Below are 17,521 nucleotides of genomic sequence, written 5' to 3'. Positions count from 1 at the left end.
TTTCTGTTCATTTTTTTTTTTTTCCGAACAACTAACTAGGTCATGGCACAAAGAACTAGTCACAGTATATAACTACTAATAGATTTTGTAAATAATATTAGTAATAATTACTAATCTTAAAGTGTAAAAAGGTGGGATAAAATAACAAATATATTCAAACACGTATACGTCCATGTACGGTTCAATAATTGTATAATGTATATCACCGAGGTATGATATTTATATAAAATTTACAGAGATTTATCATTGGTTTAATTATTTGTCATGGAAAAATTTTTCATATAATATTAATTAAATAATTGTATATTGTTTAATTTATTAGTGTATCATTAATTAAAATTTTCCGTACAACAAATTTATATAATTTGAATAAATATAATAGTATATGTATAATATAATTATACACATACACACACATACCTATATTTACACACACTATTGATCGCGTAAAAATGCGTATGTATGTTTTCTTACGTATATGTGTGTATGGCGGAAACACCTGTCCTCGTTAAAAATTATTTACAACTTATTTATGACATATAATACCCTATCAAGTTATACATATACTATAATCATATCTCTGAACAATCATTTTAAATTCCGTACAATTCGCATTGGCAGAAAGAAATACAGGCGTGAGGAATTCTTTATTATACAACAATTTCATTGCCGGTGCATATCGCTTATAATGTTGACTATAACGAATCGATGTGTAAAACGAAAAGGTGCGATGAAATGGAGCTAGAAGAAGGACGGATCACATCTATTGTATAAGTGTATGTATGTGCATACATACCGTGTACATACAAATTAGTATTAGTAGTATTAGTAGACCACCCTAAGGGTACCCCCATAACAAGTAGAGCGAGCGTACCGACTTTCTTCGGATCGTAGGTAAACTTAATTTGGCAAGACCAACAAAAACACAGTCATTCCCGCGAACAATTTGTCAGTCATTACGACTCGTTGCCGTGTTTACGATTTAACAGATAGTCAAGATCGTGAGAAATACGATCTAGCATCCCGCTTGCTGTGCTTTCGCAATCGGTGACGATAATTTCCGGTGCATTCTCTTCACCGTCGGGCTGTTTCCGTTCGCTTGTATTCGCTATGTCCGGTATCGGACTGACATTGTCCCTCGCCTTCACTTCAACCGGCCGCAGTTCGATCTCGGTCGGTTTTACGGCCAGCGTTACGTCAGGCATCGTTCCGATCTTCATCAGCCGCGATTCGACGTCGGCGCTGCAGAGAACCGTCGCCGAACCGCTGCAACTTCCGGGCATAACGCCCTGCAGAGGTACACTCGGAGCCTGAACGATGTACGGGTTGAAGTCCCTCAGCGTTCGATGCTCGACGCCCTCGTAATTCGAATCGAACGCGTAAATTGCGCTCCCGCTTGACCCCGCACCCGTCATTGCGTTTCCGATTCCCCCGGCTTCCGGAGGCTCGAGCCTTACTTCCTGATACTTCCTTGGGCTCGTGCTGTAGTTTTCCAAATTCACGTTGTCCGTACCGTCGATTCGAATCTCCGGCAGGAATCTACCCCCTAATGGGATTCCGAAACTCTTGTAAGACGGTACCGCCGGCTCAGCACCGTATTCTCGAGTATCTATGCTACCCGCTGCCACCCCACGGACTTCCAAGTACGATGGCTCGTTCAGCTGCATCGATTGACCCACCTCATTTTCTGAACTTTCATTACTCCTTGAGCAGACTACCGGGTGTGGAAACAATCAATTTTTATACTTAGATGCCATCCGACTAAATGTAACTGCGATAGTCTCAATTGTTAGTTATTACCTTTCACTGGGTCGGAAATCTCTTCATCGCTCAACTTAGCCTTCCACTTCAATTTCTGGAATAGCGGAGTTACCAATTGAATTTCACTGTTCAACACGTACCCGACTATCACAATAAATCCCTGAAAAAGAACGGATTAAACATTTCAAATATTGTCGGGTTCTCTTTTCTCTTCTTCGCTTTACCCACCAACAGAGCACATAACGTAGCGAATACGTAGTGAACGATTGTGGATGATGAGTTGACATATAAAACTGACGAGGTCTCCATCGATATAATACCGCACAATACTACAGCAGCACGACGGAGCAGCCGCATTCTGTGGAAAAAAATTTTTAAATTAAGTCAAGCCGACGTGCTTCCCATAATGCATATTACCTCATTTCTATCGTTTCTTTTTTCAGAATGTTTTCTGCAACAAGAGCATGGGCCTTGTGTACAATACCGATGTGCAGCAAAATGAATATGAGGACCATGATCGTGGCGCAAGTTATGAATATGTTGAAGACCCCACTTCCAGTCATCAGCCACCAAGACTCGTGATGCCAACCGGTGCTTTTGTGGGCTAGTTCGGTCGCCAGAACCGCCAGGACTGGAACTCCTTGGGATTTAACATGGACGTGATTGAATGCTGTGAGTATCAGTTGTTCAGTTTAAGAAATGAAAACATTAGATACCTCACCTGTGATTACCGCGATCACCGTGGGCTGAAGGTGCTGGCTCTGTTGAACCTGGGTTAGTTCGGCATAAATAATCATTGCCTGGGATATCGGAGCTGACATGCCAACAAGAAGAAATGCCTCAAGAGATATAGCTACCAGGGAGAAGGTGCTCTGCGACCAAATGAATAAATTATTATTATTTATTGGTGAATGTTGATAAATTTACAGAAAATTTGCGTGAGAAACCATGTTTGGTCCCTTGCAGAGGTGGACTATGCACCCACACATGAGAAATTTTTAACAAAATTTTTCAATATCATGATTATGATCAAGTCATTTTTTGAAATATAACCAATAGTAAAAGTAAAAACATTAAATAAAGTTGCTTTACTTGTTTTTATGTAAAGTGAGACTAATAAAACAAGCGTTTCAATGCGTTGTGCATAAACGTCATATTTTGCAACATTTACCAATTACTCAGTCTTATTATATTTTAAAGAATATAAAAAAATAACTAACTTCCGTATTGTTTGGGACATAAATAAAAATATCGGTTTTAGCTTTGATTTTAATCTTTTTCTGGATATGTATAAATATATTTTTATGCTTTACTTGTGAATTATTGTAAGCTTCAATTGCGTCTATACAGCTGCTTTTAAAAATATTAATAAATTTGAAAACTCATTACATTGATTCGCAATATTCGTACTGAAGAGATTTGCAGGTGAAGAGTAATCGTTAATTTAGACAGATACATACCTCTGGTAGGGTTTGATAAGTGGCGTAACTGAATATCCCCATTGCTCCAATAAGCCCGGTGCAACATTGTACCTTAAGAAAATTGAGCCAGGTACGATTCTTCCACCAATATGAGCCCAGGATGATAGATGTGAGCAAACATTGGAATAGGCAGCTTCCGCAGCCCACCATCACCACCAGAGTGGCTTTTTTGTGTTTTGCTAGGGCCACCTGAAATAGCGAACATCGATTACATTAAGACTTTTTTGTTTCAGATGAAGCGGCAGTCGAGGAAAGCATGCTTAACAATTGAAAGTTTGAAGAATACCCAGATTCGAAGCACTTACCCGAACTGCCCGTGCTGTCAGAAATACGGCGAAGGTTCCAGGATGAGGACAAACACACTGCGTTGCGGTGCCGTCCTGAAGGGTATTGCTGACACAGGTATTGAGATTCCATGAACCTGTAAAATCTGCCGCCCCGCACGATATGTTCCATATGCCAGAGTGATTTTGGATATGACGTAACAGTAGGTCGACTGATATTTTGCCTTGTACAGAAAGCTTTGCCACCTTTTTTTCCGGCAATATTGCATCTACCGTTACGATCCGCGAATTAATTCGATACTCAAGATCTGTACCATCGCTTAATCAAAAAGCACACAGTAGAATATGATTGGTTATTCATATTGTTAAAACCATCACTCATCGATATGCGTATTGTTCATTCATTTGTTATCAGCATACAGCGTCTACTCACTCGAGTTCCGTGACGTACACATTCGGCAATAAGCCTGACAGGTTTTTGTACACGATACTGACTCCGCTAGCTGTATCGTCTGTCCTTTTTCCTATTAAATCACTTCTCTTCACACGGATAAGAACGTTGTCTTTGTACCATTTGGGATACCTAATTAGCAGTTGGAAGGAGTGGATGATAAAATTCTCATTGCAGCTCTAGATGTAATTATACCCATTACTCACATATAGTCAGGCCCAGGAATTCTCATCGTCCGGGTCACACCATCGCTGTTATCTATTTGCAATGGAAGTACGTCAGCCACCATCGCTGACAGTGCGAGGTGCATTTGAGGTGGGTGCGCCTGTTCAGCCCAGTACACCAAATTACGACGGGTCAGTTGTTGCATCAGTGTCAGTTGCTGGAAAAACAATTGGATGCAGGCAGTTCGCCATTGTTATGTCGTGGACTGGAACAAAGTTATTGGCTTACCTGTTCATTCAGCACAGAGTGTTCATTCTCGACAACGAAATTAACGATCCGCATAAAAGGTTCGGCTGAATGAGTCAAGTCAGTAAGTTCCTTTGTAGCGTTTAGATATTGTTCGATTTCCCACAAAAGTGCGACTATGCGATCCCCCTCACCCGGATACAGAGGAGTTTTCCTGGACCGTAAGAGGCTCCAGTATGCTTTTACAGTTTCGGCGCCTGTCGTATTCTGGTATCCTAGCGTTAAACTTTGAAACTTTGGAATGAAAAAATGAACCCTTTATGTATGATAAATGAACAAACCACCTATAGATAAGCGTAAATCTTAGAAGAAATCAATACCTTCAAACTAATTCGACTTACATTGTTGTAGGGAGTGAACAAGGGCTCGTAGAGACAAGCAGAGAAATCGGGCAGCTGCCATTCTGGCGTCGTTGCATCCTTCATGGAACAGAGCCTAGCTATACGGTGACCAAAAAAGTTCTCCGGGCAATCAAGAAGCGCCTCCAATCCTGGTCCAGTGTCCGGCCACCTCACTCCCCATGCTCTTTCTCTGAGACATATCGGTATCCGCGTACGATTAACGACCTCTACTCGAACCGCCATCGATCTCTGAGCAACGTTGCACGTGTATATTGCGGATTTCTGGAATTTGACATGAGGGTATGAGCACATTACACTTGTAAATATGCATATAAAACGCCTAAGTCGGTTGAATGAAAACTTTATGTTGCAGGTACCAACGTACTTGTGCGTTTGTAATCTTCAATATACTGCCGGCTGGAAAGAGATCCTCCCACACTTCACTTCCGGGCTCGAGCTTCAATAATGCACGATTTTTGCTCCAGCCGAACCCTATGCCAATGCTCCGCATGTTGGGGGTCAAGCACTTCAGTTGAATATTGCTTCCCTGGGTAATGAAAATTCTAATTATGCACTCATGTAGAGTGAATTAATCACTCGGAGTTAATCCCACATCAGAATACTGCCAGAAGTGGGGGTCATAGCTTTACAATTTACAGTACAACCATCACTAACCTTTTCAATGGTCGCGCTCATCGGAACCACTCTGACATTTGGCTCGTCCCGTATGTCGATGGTCAAGCTCTTGCATTGCTCCATGCCCCAGTCAATCACTTGACAAGTATATTGGCCTGCGTCGAGCAATGTTGATCTATCTATTCCAAGCAAAGAGGTGTACTGATCCGACCCGTCATTGGGTAAAAGTTTCACCCAAATTTCTCTAAAATACAACAGGCATGTTCGAATATATTTCATTGCGGTTATTCATTGATGGAGTCAAATTACTTGATTGAGTGAAAAATCGTCTTATTATATTCATCACCTTGTTGCTTTACTCGTATTAACCAACATTCCATCTTTGTACCAGGTAAATGTGAGGTTGTAGCTGCCCTGGGCGACGCATGATACGATAAACTGGTCACCTAATCGTACTTCTCGCTCGTTAAGCTGATTGATTCGTACATTCTGAAACACTCGGAGTTTTGGAGAAAGTGGTCTATTGCAACATCTGTCAAACAACGTATAGTATATATGTGAATACGATAGATTAGCACTCTCACCTGCAACTTCAGTGCAGGCTTTTGCTGGAAAGTGAAATGTGTCGATTCAAGCGATATGTCCCCGAGACGACGTCGTTGTACCAGCCGATTGAAAGACTCTCGTATTTTATCCCCATCATATGTGTTTCCAAAGAAGTGAAAAACCACCTCTGAAGTCGGCCTGCGTGATGAAACAGTTAAGATAATGTGGCAGGACGCCGAAATGTGATATCCAAAGGGAAAATTTTCATCCTTACAAAAAGTACTAGACCCAATTTTATGTTTAATACTCCATCTTGACCATGGATGTTTGGTGTACGTAATATATATATATATATATATATATATATATATACACCTACTCACGTTATGCTTAAGATTTTGAGCTCCTCCACCGAAGATATGTTAGCGTTCCTTAAGTATTTGGCAATCTGAAAAACAATTGTCAACTATTTAACTTCCCTCAGGAAATGTTTACGCATCAGTACGCCCAGTTTCTGCATCAGGGGAAAGTTTCGCTTTGGGTTTTTTTTTCTTCTGATTTTTCCTCAAGTGATATAAGTAATGACGTTTGATACAATTTTTTCACAGAAAATTTTTCATATGCAATTAAAGAGAATGAGGATGATTTTTCAGGGTAAAAATAAGATTGCCGTATTATGTTCTATAAATATACGTTTATTTTCATAATTTATCATATATCTTTAAATTTCCTATACATATATATAGATATGTTAATTTTTCAAATTATACATACAACAATATATTTCTCCATATTCTTCATAAATAACAAAGAAATAAGAAACTGCCAAAACACCAGTGGCAAAAGGTTGCTTCTTATTCATTTATTTATTTTTTTTCCAGTTCGCCTATTAATAAATAGCGAACATTTCTTAACTCTCGCTCTCTCAATTTTCGCTTCTGTCCTCTTACACATACATATATGCATATACACAACTATACAAATTCAGTATATTATGTCTTACAGGACATTGCGCACAAAACATTGTGGATTTATCTTCTTCCACCCTCATGTGAGACAAATTTTCCAGCTCAAGATGCTTTCAGCACATCTATGTGGTCTCGCGGTTCCCGCGAAATTTTATCCAAAATCTTTCAATTTTTTTTTTCTTTCAAATAATTCATATCCAACTGACAAATCACGCAGGTGGTTCTAGGTCAAATGGGTCTTCCGGTGCTATCAAGACGCAAGAAATGTCCATATGCTGAGGACCCAACGCCGCCCTCAAGTACTCAGCTCGTACTCTAACGACCTCGATATCATGCTCCCGACAATAGGCTTCGAGTAGGGTCATCTGGAGATGCCATGCCGAATCCGTCTTCTCGTACAATGAAACAAGGCATACGCTCCCTTGCAGGCTTCGACAACCCCGAGAGGCGAGGGCTTGCAGAGTAGGCCGCATACCACATGTCACCTGCATTCCTGTCCCCTGAGAGCTTAGCTCTTGCTGAAGGTTGGATGGAAGTTTGCCACTGTAAGTTAATCAGATATTATTATAGCGGGTATTTCTTAATAGTGAAACGTGAATATATATCACAAGTGTAAAAGCTTGAGGGTAAGATGGCTTTAGATTTGGTCAAAAGATTTACAGAGTAAGAGTTTGGAAGATTCACCCGATGAGTTAATTAACTAATTGAGTTTCGTAATAGCAATGTCCCCTGACCAGCAAGCAAATGATTTTATAATAACCAGGACTTTGTCATGTGAAAGGTCATTGAATGAAACATTTATCACGGTTGATTTATAGAGGATTCATCCGCAAACAATCAGATCTGGAATATCGAAATTGAACAAAAGTTATGGTTTTGGCTAGTTAGAACGAGTTGTAGTGAGATTCTTTCAGTTCAAATTTACCCCGTCCCATCTCATGTTTCCTTATCTTATCTGTCACCGTTTCAACGATTATTTCATCATTATTTTACTTTGCAGTTTATTTGACCAGACCATGCCAATATCTTGTAAACAATTTCACAAATTTCAATATGCAACTTCAACTTGTTTCCTCACCTTTCAAAACTGACGTTCTGTGGCGGTGGAACAGCAAGTACATCCTTGTAAGTCATTTTGGTAGTGGTTCGCAGTTCTTCTTTGTCAATTGTCGACCGGAACGATTGAACCTTGTTGACCGTGGGTGGAATTCTTACGTCGGATGAAAACAATTGATCGATCCGAAGGTCAGTGGTAGTTCTAATCGATTAATCAATGGACTCCTTTGGTTGCGGGTAGTTTCCCGAATCACTGTACGTTATTCACATACAATATCGATTATCACTCGATTAAACAATACAACGCACTTTGGACACGTTTGTTATGGAGTCGATTCTAACACGTAATCCTTTTCTCGGTTTTCAGGTCTCTCGAATGATTTCTCACTGCACAGTAAGAGCCGCTTTAAACGTATCGTTTAACAAGTCGGCTGAATAAATGTTACACGAGTGTCGTGTCCGCGATGCCGTTCCCCTATATATGGAGGCGATGAATCCCCTCCGGGTCACCCGGATCACGTGGTCAGGGTTATTCCAGTGAAATTCTTCCGTTCCTCCGTTATCCGTGTTGCCGACGATTGCGTCGCACTCTCGTTTGTGGGCTATTTGGAGGCGTATACATACACGGGGCGAGACTCGATCGCACACCACTTGGCAACCACTTGAGACTCCTCGGAATCGTACAAGTTTCCCGGGCTCGGAATCGCGCTTTAGTGTGAGTCCTGTACGTATAACGACATACGCGTAAAAGCCGGTACACGGAACGAGAAGAATACTCGCCGAACGCAACTGGTTTCCTAGGATTTATGTACTATTCCTGTAACCATAATCATTTTCCTCAATGCATTTTATATATCAGACATTACAAATTCGGCGAAAGATTTTGGTGCCGGTCTGTCGGAAGAACTTTTATTGATACAGACGGCAACCTCGAGGCTCCGTTACTGGGATCAAAGATAGTGTGCTGTATTATAAAAGCCATGGTTGAATCATTAATTGTTAAAATCGAACCGTGTAGCATAGACAGCTGATCCGTTTAACGTGTAAAACAAATACCGTGAGCAATTCAAAAACGTCTGACGCAACCGTCAGCGTTGGGGAACAACTCTGTTTAATTGCCTGTCGCTTAAAGGTCGGGTTTAGACTGGATTCAAGAGTGAGAAAGCGGCTGGAATTCCGCACGTCATTTCTCTCCTTTCTCGCTTCCTCTCTCCGGTTTCAGTGCAGTTTATTACGTTCCATTCTCTCTCTCGCTCCAGTCCTTCCCCCTCACAAAAGTGACTCATCAGAAAAACTTTTGAACGGATGAATCGGTTGAATGGACGAAGTCCATGGCCCCCCTATGCGTGCCTGTTTCCGTAATTCGATCAAAGGTGACAGAGTAGAAATTTCAAAGTTTTCGGTTGGTCATAATGACTCTTATCACCTGTGAAAACAGTGATAAAAGCTACAGAATGAGGGGCCAGAAATCGCTATACTCTAAAACGTTCGGTGTAATTCATAGAATTCGTATACGATCTTTTCCAAATCTTCTTGCATCCCGCATTTCGAGTCTTAGCATGGATTTATTCGTCGTCTTAAACAAAAGAGAAGAGTCCTCCAATATTTTTCACCTGTTGTGCATTATTATTTTTCCTTATTTTCAGTTCTTTATCGCGCACACCCAACGTCCGTGGCGAAATCTCGACCAGTCCAATGATATCTCTCTCTTCACAAGTCTGTATCGCCCGTCGTGTAATCACAAAATATTGTTGCCTGGTATACGATGATTCAGCACGTTATAAGGAAAACAGGCGGTTTATACCCGAGCCCGTTTATCAACATTAACGACTATGTCTACAGAATGAATGTGCATTCACGCATACTAAACAATACGGATAGTTTTCGACATTTACTTGTAAACCCCCCAAGAGTTTGAAATGTAACCGCGGAAAATTCTCAGCTGGAAATTAATGCATAGCTAATCATTTTCCGGCAAGTTCCTTAATTTTAGTCTACGTCATGGTAAATCGTTCGCCATCCTGCATCCTGACGTCTATTTGCTATTTTTTCTGTGATTCTAATGCGGGTATACGTTACACGATGCGAATCGTGCTGACCTGTGAGAATGACAGAAATAAGAGCATGTGTCTGTAACTCATAATAATTTACATGGAAATCAAACAGTTCAAAATACTAACTGTTTTTCTTTTTTTACAGCTGAAAGATACCGGCACGTGTGAGTGCGATGTGGGCGACGCTTATCGTGAAGCGCGTAACTTCTTTTCGGCGAACTGCGGATCGAGGAAAATCAACAGTAGCCGAATACTCGACGTCTCTTGGAAGCAAGCATACCGCGCAAAAATCAGAACTTCCCAACAATCGGATGTTGCAGCAGACGATCATCGGAAGCACGGAAATATCGCGGGCTCATCTCACTCCGGAGATACGGCTGCATCTTTTGACCCCTAATTGCCCTTTGTACCATGCCCCAGTGCCTTCAACAGCTAATGGAAACACGACGTTCGTAGAACCATTCTGGAGCATATTCTGGCCCGGTGGACAGGCTTTAGCCAGATTCGTCCTAGACCGTGGCGATGAACTCCTGAAAGACAAGTCTGTCGTCTTGGACCTGGGGGCCGGTTGCGGGGCAGTTGCTATAGCTGCGAAACTCCGAGGAGCTCGTCTCGTTATCGCGAACGATATTGACCCAGGTTTGGTTTTCCTTGTTTATTACGTAACTTTGAGCTTGGTTATGAGATATGCCAGCATCGTGTCGAAGTAAAAACACTCACAGAGTCAATAAAAATTTAAGTGAATTGATTCTGGTCATTGAAAAAGTAGCGGCGTTACGACATTTCCGAGATGTGTGAAAGTGCGGACGTTAAAACGGAACTAGACCCAGTTTTACAGCAATTAGCGTGAACACTCGCGCATGTGTGCGTGTACGTCGGTTTGAAAACTAAGCGGCAGCCGCGAACTCTTGTCGTTCATCACCGTGGCTATTCTATTTTTGAGAATGGCCAAGAACGCGTAACATGAGCGTTTTGCGGAATATCAAAAAGATGTATCAGCCGAGGCCTCTGGGTATAAAGTCATTTGTCTGAAAGGCGTTCGATGAATATACATATCTCCTGACACGGCAGGAAATGAGATAATTTTCGGTGAACAGAGGGACGTATAGCGAGTAGTTAGGGGATGTGCTATACATATTTATTATATACATTTATAAACTTGCTTCCGTCAATTTTCAGACCAGTGGCCCATCTGCGTGCATATACTAAAGTTAATGCAACACCTTCACTTTCAAACAAATGGACTATTTTTATAAATATATAATATACCTATGAGCAGGAGTTGAAAATTTTAGAGTACGATCGTTTTGTTTCGAAATTTCAAACGTGTAAAATTCATATCACCTTTGAACCGCAACTTTGGTATTTTTCATTTTTGCACCGCAGGATTGTTTTCAGTAGATTTAACGCAGAAGATACATCGTGATAAAACGATTATAACATCGCGGTGCAAATCGATGAAGAAGAAATTGATAATTATTCGGCATGCATTTTTATTTTCTCTTTATAGACGCTCGTTCCGCGTGACTGGAGATTGCGCATGATTATGTGCATAATAGAAGCAATTAACGGTACGAAGCGATGAACAAAAATAGAATGTCGGTTGGTGCATTCGCGTGTTTCTTATTGAGTAATGAAGAACAGGCAATAACAGGAAAATAGAATCATCGTTATCACGCAGGAGACTAGTCTGGAGTCGACGACAAACGGTCGGACAAATAAGGTCTCGCATATATTACTATGCATTATACCGCAGCAATGCAGCGGTTATTGGCTTAAGTAAGAGTCTGGTATTTCCCCGTTTCCGTTTATAATATTGTTACAAAGGGTGAAATCACCCGTTTATAAACCTCTTTTATCTATGATGACTACTAGATCATTAAAGAGGGGGCAAAACGGGTGATTTCACCCTTTGTAACAATATTAAAAATAGCTCGTCTCGCGTATATACACACGTAATCTGTACTTTCATTGATAAACGAACGGTTATACTTCTTGTCTTTATAATCTCTCATCGATCTTGTGCCAGTTATAACACGTCTAGACTGATTGGCAAAATCACTGTATTGCGTTAGTATCGTAAGATATACCAATTATACCTGTCGACCGATAAAAAAGCGCGAAATCTGTTCTGCGAAACGTCATGGTTATCCCCCGCCGAGAATCGGATCGTACCGATTTACGCCGAGTATATAGCTACAGTGCATGCAGTATACAATTTGGTATGGAATTACCTAAGGAGCTGACTTGTTCGTTTCATTCAAACATCGGGTCCCGGGTATTGCCAGAGGCATTGACGCAGATAGAATTATAGTGCCCGCTTACATAGGAACAGGTTTCATTCCGCAACGCAGTATTTAAACACGCTTTCCACGTATACCCCTAATCTGCATTTATGTAGCCGTTTATAGAACGGGGCTCTCTTATCTAATTTACAATAGAAGAATGCTATACTCTGTGCCATATGCGAGGCGATTCTTCAACGGAACTTAATCACTTTAAGATTATTGACATAGATTTATAATATAAGTATAAATTACTAAAATTTGCTGATTCATGTTCAAAGCTCGACGCGGTTTTGGGTAAGCCCAATTTTCGGTTCCAACCGTTTCCAAGACACATAAAACACACCCAAGTGACAAACAAAAATTTCTGTTTTCTCAAAAGTTTCCATCTCAATTCTAGATTTCATTAATTTATCTATCACCTGAGATCATGGCATTGACTAGTTGTCCTCGGCTCGACTGCCACGCTTATATGCACAGCTATTTAGCTAATTGGAAATACCTTATGAATTTGTTACTATATACGATCAAAGTCATTCCGCCCGTTACTGACCTTCGCTCTATATTTGAAAAATCTATACTGCGTGTCTATGCACATATAAATTGTAATTAACGTTTATCTGCATACAATTAGCATCCACGCAGGAAAAATTTAACCATCAACACCGACGGCGATCGACGGTAATTCATCGCTGCAGTAACTGATGTTATCGTAGGTTGTTATGCATCGGGAAAACCACGAAGATGGACACCCCCAATAATTTGAATAGTATAATAATTTTGACAACGTTCAAACGTTGCGTACGGTGCTTTACCTTATTTGTAATGTATTTTCCCCCATTTTTTCCGGTCTCCTTCTAAAAGCAGAAGGTTTCGACAAGCTTTCTCCTCGCCCTTGACCCGTCACGATCGGCGACGGAATTCACCGTCGCGGAGTTCCTAGAATATATTGACCAACACGAAAGTGCCGCTATATCCTACTTTACATTGTGTTAATTTTCGATTTTTTTCAGTTGCGTGCGTGGCAATCGGCATGAACGCTACCCTGAACGACGTGCGAGTAAGAACATCCGGTGAAAATTTATTAGCAAAGCCGTTCGGAACGGACCAGACAGCCGACGAACGTTTCGACGTCATCTTCGTCGGAGATTTGCTCTACGACGAGGAGATCGCTACGGTCCTGGAAACCTGGCTCGACGAGGCTCTCCGTCAGGGCACGAGTGTTTTTCTCGGCGATCCGGGAAGGCACGGTCTCACCGATAAACTTCGCAGAAAATTGAGAAAGCTGGCGACTTACGAACTGCCAGATAACGTTCGTCGAGAAAACTACGGGTTCGATACAGCCACGGTATGGCAGTTCTCGAATCACAGCTCGAACTAGGTTTGAAACGAGTTTACGACGTGGGTAATAAACGTTTCGAACTATAATACAGCGATCAAAAGTCGATCAAGTTCAGCGTCAATTCCTTTGATTTTATGCGAAATGGGGAACAGAGTACACAGCTGTGTTTTACGTTCATCCGCGAATGCGGGAATACAGGCAAATCGAGTATTGAGGGTGATGAAATCTCGTTTGCATCTGATCAATTTGACGCGGCAAATAACTCCGGGGCTCAATTTATTATGGAAATAATACCAGAGTCCTACCTGTCGCACCAGCAGTGCCTCCAAGCTGCCTTGATTCGGGAGAAGCACCATCCTCACCGACGTCACGTTTGTTAGTTTTATTCTACACTCAAATCTCGAACGATCTACACCGAGAAACGAGACGATAATTATAATCTCGAGTGACATATTATAATTGTTAAACAGATTTACTTACCGGTTGTTATTTTTGTTCCGTTTCGACAATTGCAGCCTCTGTTTTGCACCCCGTTAAACGGGCATTGCAGCACGCATCCCTGGTCTGTGCAATCTGTAAAAGTTGCAGGGAATATACGTGTAATCTATCGAATTGAAATGCAATTAGAAAGTTACGCGGCAAATTTTATAATGATAAAAATTCTATAGTGATAGTATAAAAATGGATGAGCGAAAATATAACGATAAATTGATGCATACGAGTAGAATGATTGTAATTGAATCTGGGTAAAAAAAATTTAATTATTAGAATTAACCAAATGTACGCGTCCGGTATTTCAGCATAGCTTGATAATAGAGGAGAAACCCTAAGAATAATAACTATTAAGAATAAATGGAAATTGACTGGTATACGTTTTTATATCTCTTTATATACGTGAGTCTTATTTTAACAGGAGTTCAGTATAAAGTCCCCCTATGTACAAGTCTTTGACTTCCTGTGGGATGCACCTAGGTGTGAAATTCAATTGTACTGATCCGTGTACTTTTTGGGAATAATATTATTATTATTATTATTTAGATAAAGCGCGTCAAAAAGTTTGAGTGAAAAAGTTGCGGTCGTTCGTTCGTTTATCGTACGATGTATAAGCGGCTCAAAACTCATGCGGAAAGCTCAAAGCAAGTTTTTCCGGCAAAGTTTTAACGACGCATTTTCCCCTACGGTTATAATCCCCGAGGTAACACAATCGTGCCCGGAAAGCACTCGGTCGGATAAACTCTCGCTTGGGCGATACATACACACGTACGACAATAGCACCGAATAAATGAAAATGAGTAACGATTAAACTGTTTGTTTAATGAATATTGAAGTTTTTTGTATGCTTAAACATTCCAGGATTGGATCTATCGCACTAGTTTGGGATCAGCTTACCCTTTGCAGATCTTTGCGGTGCTTGAACCTCACAGTAGTTTCCGGTGAAACCATCTGCGCAGTGGCATCGTATCGCCTCAGCCCCCACGTGCCTGTTCAAAAAGGATTAAGTAGAAATCATACCTCCTTATGTTCCAAACCGAAGATGTTTATCGCATTCCATCTTATCGGTTTTGGCTGAACGCTTATTGCTGTACCTGCAGGTCGCTCCATTTTGACACACCGGGTGCTGCTGGTCATCCAGGCACAGGGGACCGTTGGAGCAATCTGCCCCGGTGAAACCGTCGAAACATTCGCACGAGAAGGTCCTGTGAGGAAAAAAACACATGGAGGCATGGAAACACGATGGTGCGTTGCAATGACGGCGTTAAATTTATATCCACGCTAAGTGAAAAGCGATTTGCGAAATACGCCCGATACATTGTGTATAGCCCAAGATACCATTACTCTTCCTGTAAGCGATTTTAATCGATAGACAAACGACCCTACGCGTCCGAACGATGTTGTGCGTCATTTGTATCCTATAGGAATCTCGCTGGGAAGCGAAGAAAAGTAGATAAAAATGAGGGAAAAAAATAAGATAAGCAAGGTGCAGGGTGCGTGACTCTAAGTTACATTCTTCTCGGAGGTTGAGAGACTGCTGGCTCACGTTTCTGCGGGAGGGTCTATTCTGTGAGGGATCGCGAATCGCGAAAGGGACGAGACCTCGCTGCTAATCAATCTAAGCCCGGCATCGGCTCCCCTCCTGATCGCCCTCCGCACTCGAACGCACTTCTTCGCGTCGCTGCCACGAAATTTTCGATTATCTTACTCCGATACAGGGGGGTTGGCCTCGACGGTCGATGTACATATAGCTGATATAGCTATAGCTGATTTTAAATTAAACGATCCTCAAGCCAGGGGTTCTCTCTTTTCTTCGTCGACGTTAAACTTCAAGGAGTTTAAACTTTGATCAAACAATTCTTTCCAGGCTGCACAGGACCCCCAGGAATACGTGGGCGAAAAGAGCGATTGAAATTCCGCGCATCCTGAGTCCCTGGGGTCAGACTGACGATTCTCACGTCGTACTGGGAATGGTATGTTCATGCGCATATACGACGAGGTGAAAGAATCGCGCGACATATATATATTTCCCGATATCACCGTTTTCCAACTCTCTGTAATGTAACAATTTTAGGACAGCGAAACCTCGCCTGCAATTTTCGATTTACACTGCAAATAGCTTACGAGTAATTCGCTGCGACGAAACAGCTCCCGGAGTAGGAGCAATCCTTGACCGAGCAAGACTTCGGGTTGGTTGGTCCGCCGGACATCTCGTAAGTGATGTTGAAACCGAAGACGTTTAGAAGTCCATTGAGGACGCGGACGTGGTTTCCCTCGAGTCGGTCAAGGCCAAAGTCGATCACGAGGATCGGCCGGAAAGTCTTAAGCCACCGGAAGTCGAAGATGTTGCTCTCGGTGACCTCTTGGATCCTGGTAGCGCCAAGATTCGACGATTCTGACTCGTAGTAGGCGTACTCAGTGAACGTAAGACCCTTGTAGACGTACAACTGCGTCAGATATACCGTGATCGAGCCATTTTCTGCCAGCAGATCCGACGCGTCGATCACCCACCGACACTTTATAGGCACCTCGAACGGCCCCGGAAAATTTGGCGTCAGTATCACCCCCCTGGAGGCTGTCAGCCGGCCCCCGCAGGACGAATCGGACCTCGATTCAACCACCTTGACGAGGAGGCAGAGACGGCACACTTCCAAAACCAACGGCCAGATATACTTATTGTACATTTTAACTCTACCTCCTGGCCTGCCTCCCTCCACCCAAACCTGGACACAATTTTCAAGATCAAAGTGTTACGGCTTCCAATTGTATGTAGGTATGTATGATACTAATTGTGCCGACTGTATTTTAATTTTTCATTCCAACAGTTAGAGCCAGATCAAAAAGGATGCACATTTATCTGTATTCATAAATTTATTCAGTATAACGAACAGGATTGGAACATTTTACCTCCAAATATTTCTACTAATATTTTCATACCGTTGACAAAATAATTGCTATTAAAATCTCTCCGTCCGAAAGACGGATCTTTTTTCGCAGCATTAAACGAACTCCGCCTTAGAAATTGAAATGATCAGGGAATACTCATGATTGGGTAATCTGAATAACATATTGTGCAATGTGGCTAAAATAAAAACCAGCAGCAGTGCATATCACATGGAAAGAAAAGACGCGAATTCTCGATAAAATAAAAATTGTTCATCAGACATTCTAAGAAAAGAAGAAATACGTTAAAAACTGGCTCATAAAGTGTAAAAATTAAATTAGTTGAATAAAAAATTGAAAGAGCTGTTCCAAATGCAACAGTTTCTCGATTCTTTATACGTACATTCAGTCAACGTTTGTGCCTTAGGGAGTCGACAGTCAGTAGGAAATGAACAGCGACGTAGCGACGC

The 17,521-nt window shown here is 41.6% G+C and overlaps 3 protein-coding genes and 2 long non-coding RNA genes across 10 annotated transcripts; 3 read left to right on the top strand and 2 right to left on the bottom strand.

Moving 5' to 3' along the window:
- Nucleotides 1-28: 28 nt before the first annotated feature.
- LOC124181647 lies at nucleotides 29-16,852 on the bottom strand. 3 transcript variants are annotated; one of them, XM_046568405.1, is made up of 21 exons: nucleotides 16,293-16,852; nucleotides 15,263-15,373; nucleotides 15,066-15,157; nucleotides 14,157-14,249; nucleotides 13,982-14,085; nucleotides 6,355-6,419; nucleotides 6,010-6,169; nucleotides 5,772-5,914; nucleotides 5,465-5,669; nucleotides 5,175-5,336; nucleotides 4,790-5,071; nucleotides 4,431-4,682; nucleotides 4,184-4,359; nucleotides 3,960-4,109; nucleotides 3,548-3,845; nucleotides 3,222-3,431; nucleotides 2,483-2,633; nucleotides 2,179-2,401; nucleotides 1,990-2,119; nucleotides 1,801-1,921; nucleotides 29-1,714 (listed from the first exon to the last, which is right to left on the bottom strand). In XM_046568405.1, the coding sequence occupies exons 1-21, from the start codon at nucleotides 16,850-16,852 to the stop codon at nucleotides 957-959; spliced, it is 4,446 nt and encodes a 1,481-aa protein (XP_046424361.1). In that variant the 3' UTR covers nucleotides 29-956. The 3 variants fall into 3 exon arrangements, with proteins under 3 accessions (XP_046424361.1, XP_046424362.1, XP_046424363.1); XM_046568406.1 differs by having other exon boundaries at nucleotides 2,483-2,531; XM_046568407.1 differs by having other exon boundaries at nucleotides 2,483-2,531; nucleotides 3,294-3,431.
- Nucleotides 2,337-4,894, top strand: LOC124181671. Its single transcript, XR_006870533.1, has 3 exons — nucleotides 2,337-2,433; nucleotides 3,476-3,644; nucleotides 4,800-4,894. It is a non-coding gene; the product is annotated as an uncharacterized LOC124181671 (long non-coding RNA).
- On the bottom strand, nucleotides 6,859-8,443 carry LOC124181666. Its single transcript, XM_046568448.1, has 2 exons — nucleotides 8,018-8,443; nucleotides 6,859-7,482 (listed from the first exon to the last, which is right to left on the bottom strand). Exons 1-2 carry the CDS (start codon nucleotides 8,071-8,073, stop codon nucleotides 7,149-7,151), a joined length of 390 nt encoding a protein of 129 aa, XP_046424404.1. The 5' UTR covers nucleotides 8,074-8,443; the 3' UTR covers nucleotides 6,859-7,148.
- LOC124181663 (electron transfer flavoprotein beta subunit lysine methyltransferase-like) lies at nucleotides 8,539-15,148 on the top strand. 4 transcript variants are annotated; one of them, XM_046568439.1, is made up of 4 exons: nucleotides 8,539-8,719; nucleotides 10,195-10,688; nucleotides 13,348-13,682; nucleotides 15,030-15,148. In XM_046568439.1, exons 2-4 carry the CDS (start codon nucleotides 10,223-10,225, stop codon nucleotides 15,111-15,113), a joined length of 885 nt encoding a protein of 294 aa, XP_046424395.1. In that variant the 5' UTR covers nucleotides 8,539-8,719; nucleotides 10,195-10,222; the 3' UTR covers nucleotides 15,114-15,148. The 4 variants fall into 4 exon arrangements, with proteins under 4 accessions (XP_046424395.1, XP_046424394.1, XP_046424397.1 ...); XM_046568438.1 differs by having other exon boundaries at nucleotides 8,540-8,710; XM_046568441.1 differs by having other exon boundaries at nucleotides 8,718-8,803.
- On the top strand, nucleotides 16,456-17,396 carry LOC124181667. The gene is made up of 3 exons (XR_006870530.1): nucleotides 16,456-16,592; nucleotides 16,658-16,941; nucleotides 17,148-17,396. It is a non-coding gene; the product is annotated as an uncharacterized LOC124181667 (long non-coding RNA).
- The last annotated feature ends 125 nt before the right edge of the window (nucleotides 17,397-17,521 follow it).

Source organism: Neodiprion fabricii, chromosome 4 (genome assembly GCF_021155785.1).
Source record: "Neodiprion fabricii isolate iyNeoFabr1 chromosome 4, iyNeoFabr1.1, whole genome shotgun sequence".
Taxonomy (NCBI): domain Eukaryota; kingdom Metazoa; phylum Arthropoda; class Insecta; order Hymenoptera; family Diprionidae; genus Neodiprion; species Neodiprion fabricii.
This window is presented reverse-complemented; position numbering and strand designations above follow the sequence as displayed.

What these genes read in the sequence shown, in the direction of transcription:
- LOC124181666 (XM_046568448.1), bottom strand. Translation starts at nt 8,073, where the DNA reads ATGACTTACAAGGATGTACTTGCTGTTCCACCGCCACAGAACGTCAGT. An exon ending in CAGAACGTCAGTTTTGAAAG is followed by an intron (nt 7,483 to 8,017) that starts GTGAGGAAACAA and finishes ATTAACTTACAG; the next exon opens with TGGCAAACTTCCATCCAACC.
- LOC124181663 (XM_046568439.1), top strand. Translation starts at nt 10,223, where the DNA reads ATGTGGGCGACGCTTATCGTGAAGCGCGTAACTTCTTTTCGGCGAACT. An exon ending in CGCGAACGATATTGACCCAG is followed by an intron (nt 10,689 to 13,347) that starts GTTTGGTTTTCC and finishes GATTTTTTTCAG; the next exon opens with TTGCGTGCGTGGCAATCGGC. An exon ending in ACGGGTTCGATACAGCCACG is followed by an intron (nt 13,683 to 15,029) that starts GTATGGCAGTTC and finishes TAAACATTCCAG; the next exon opens with GATTGGATCTATCGCACTAG.
- LOC124181647 (XM_046568405.1), bottom strand. Translation starts at nt 16,852, where the DNA reads ATGTACAATAAGTATATCTGGCCGTTGGTTTTGGAAGTGTGCCGTCTC. An exon ending in AGGCACTGCTGGTGCGACAG is followed by an intron (nt 6,420 to 13,981) that starts GTAGGACTCTGG and finishes ATTGTTTTTCAG; the next exon opens with ATTGCCAAATACTTAAGGAA. An exon ending in CTCAAAATCTTAAGCATAAC is followed by an intron (nt 6,170 to 6,354) that starts GTGAGTAGGTGT and finishes TTCATCACGCAG; the next exon opens with GCCGACTTCAGAGGTGGTTT.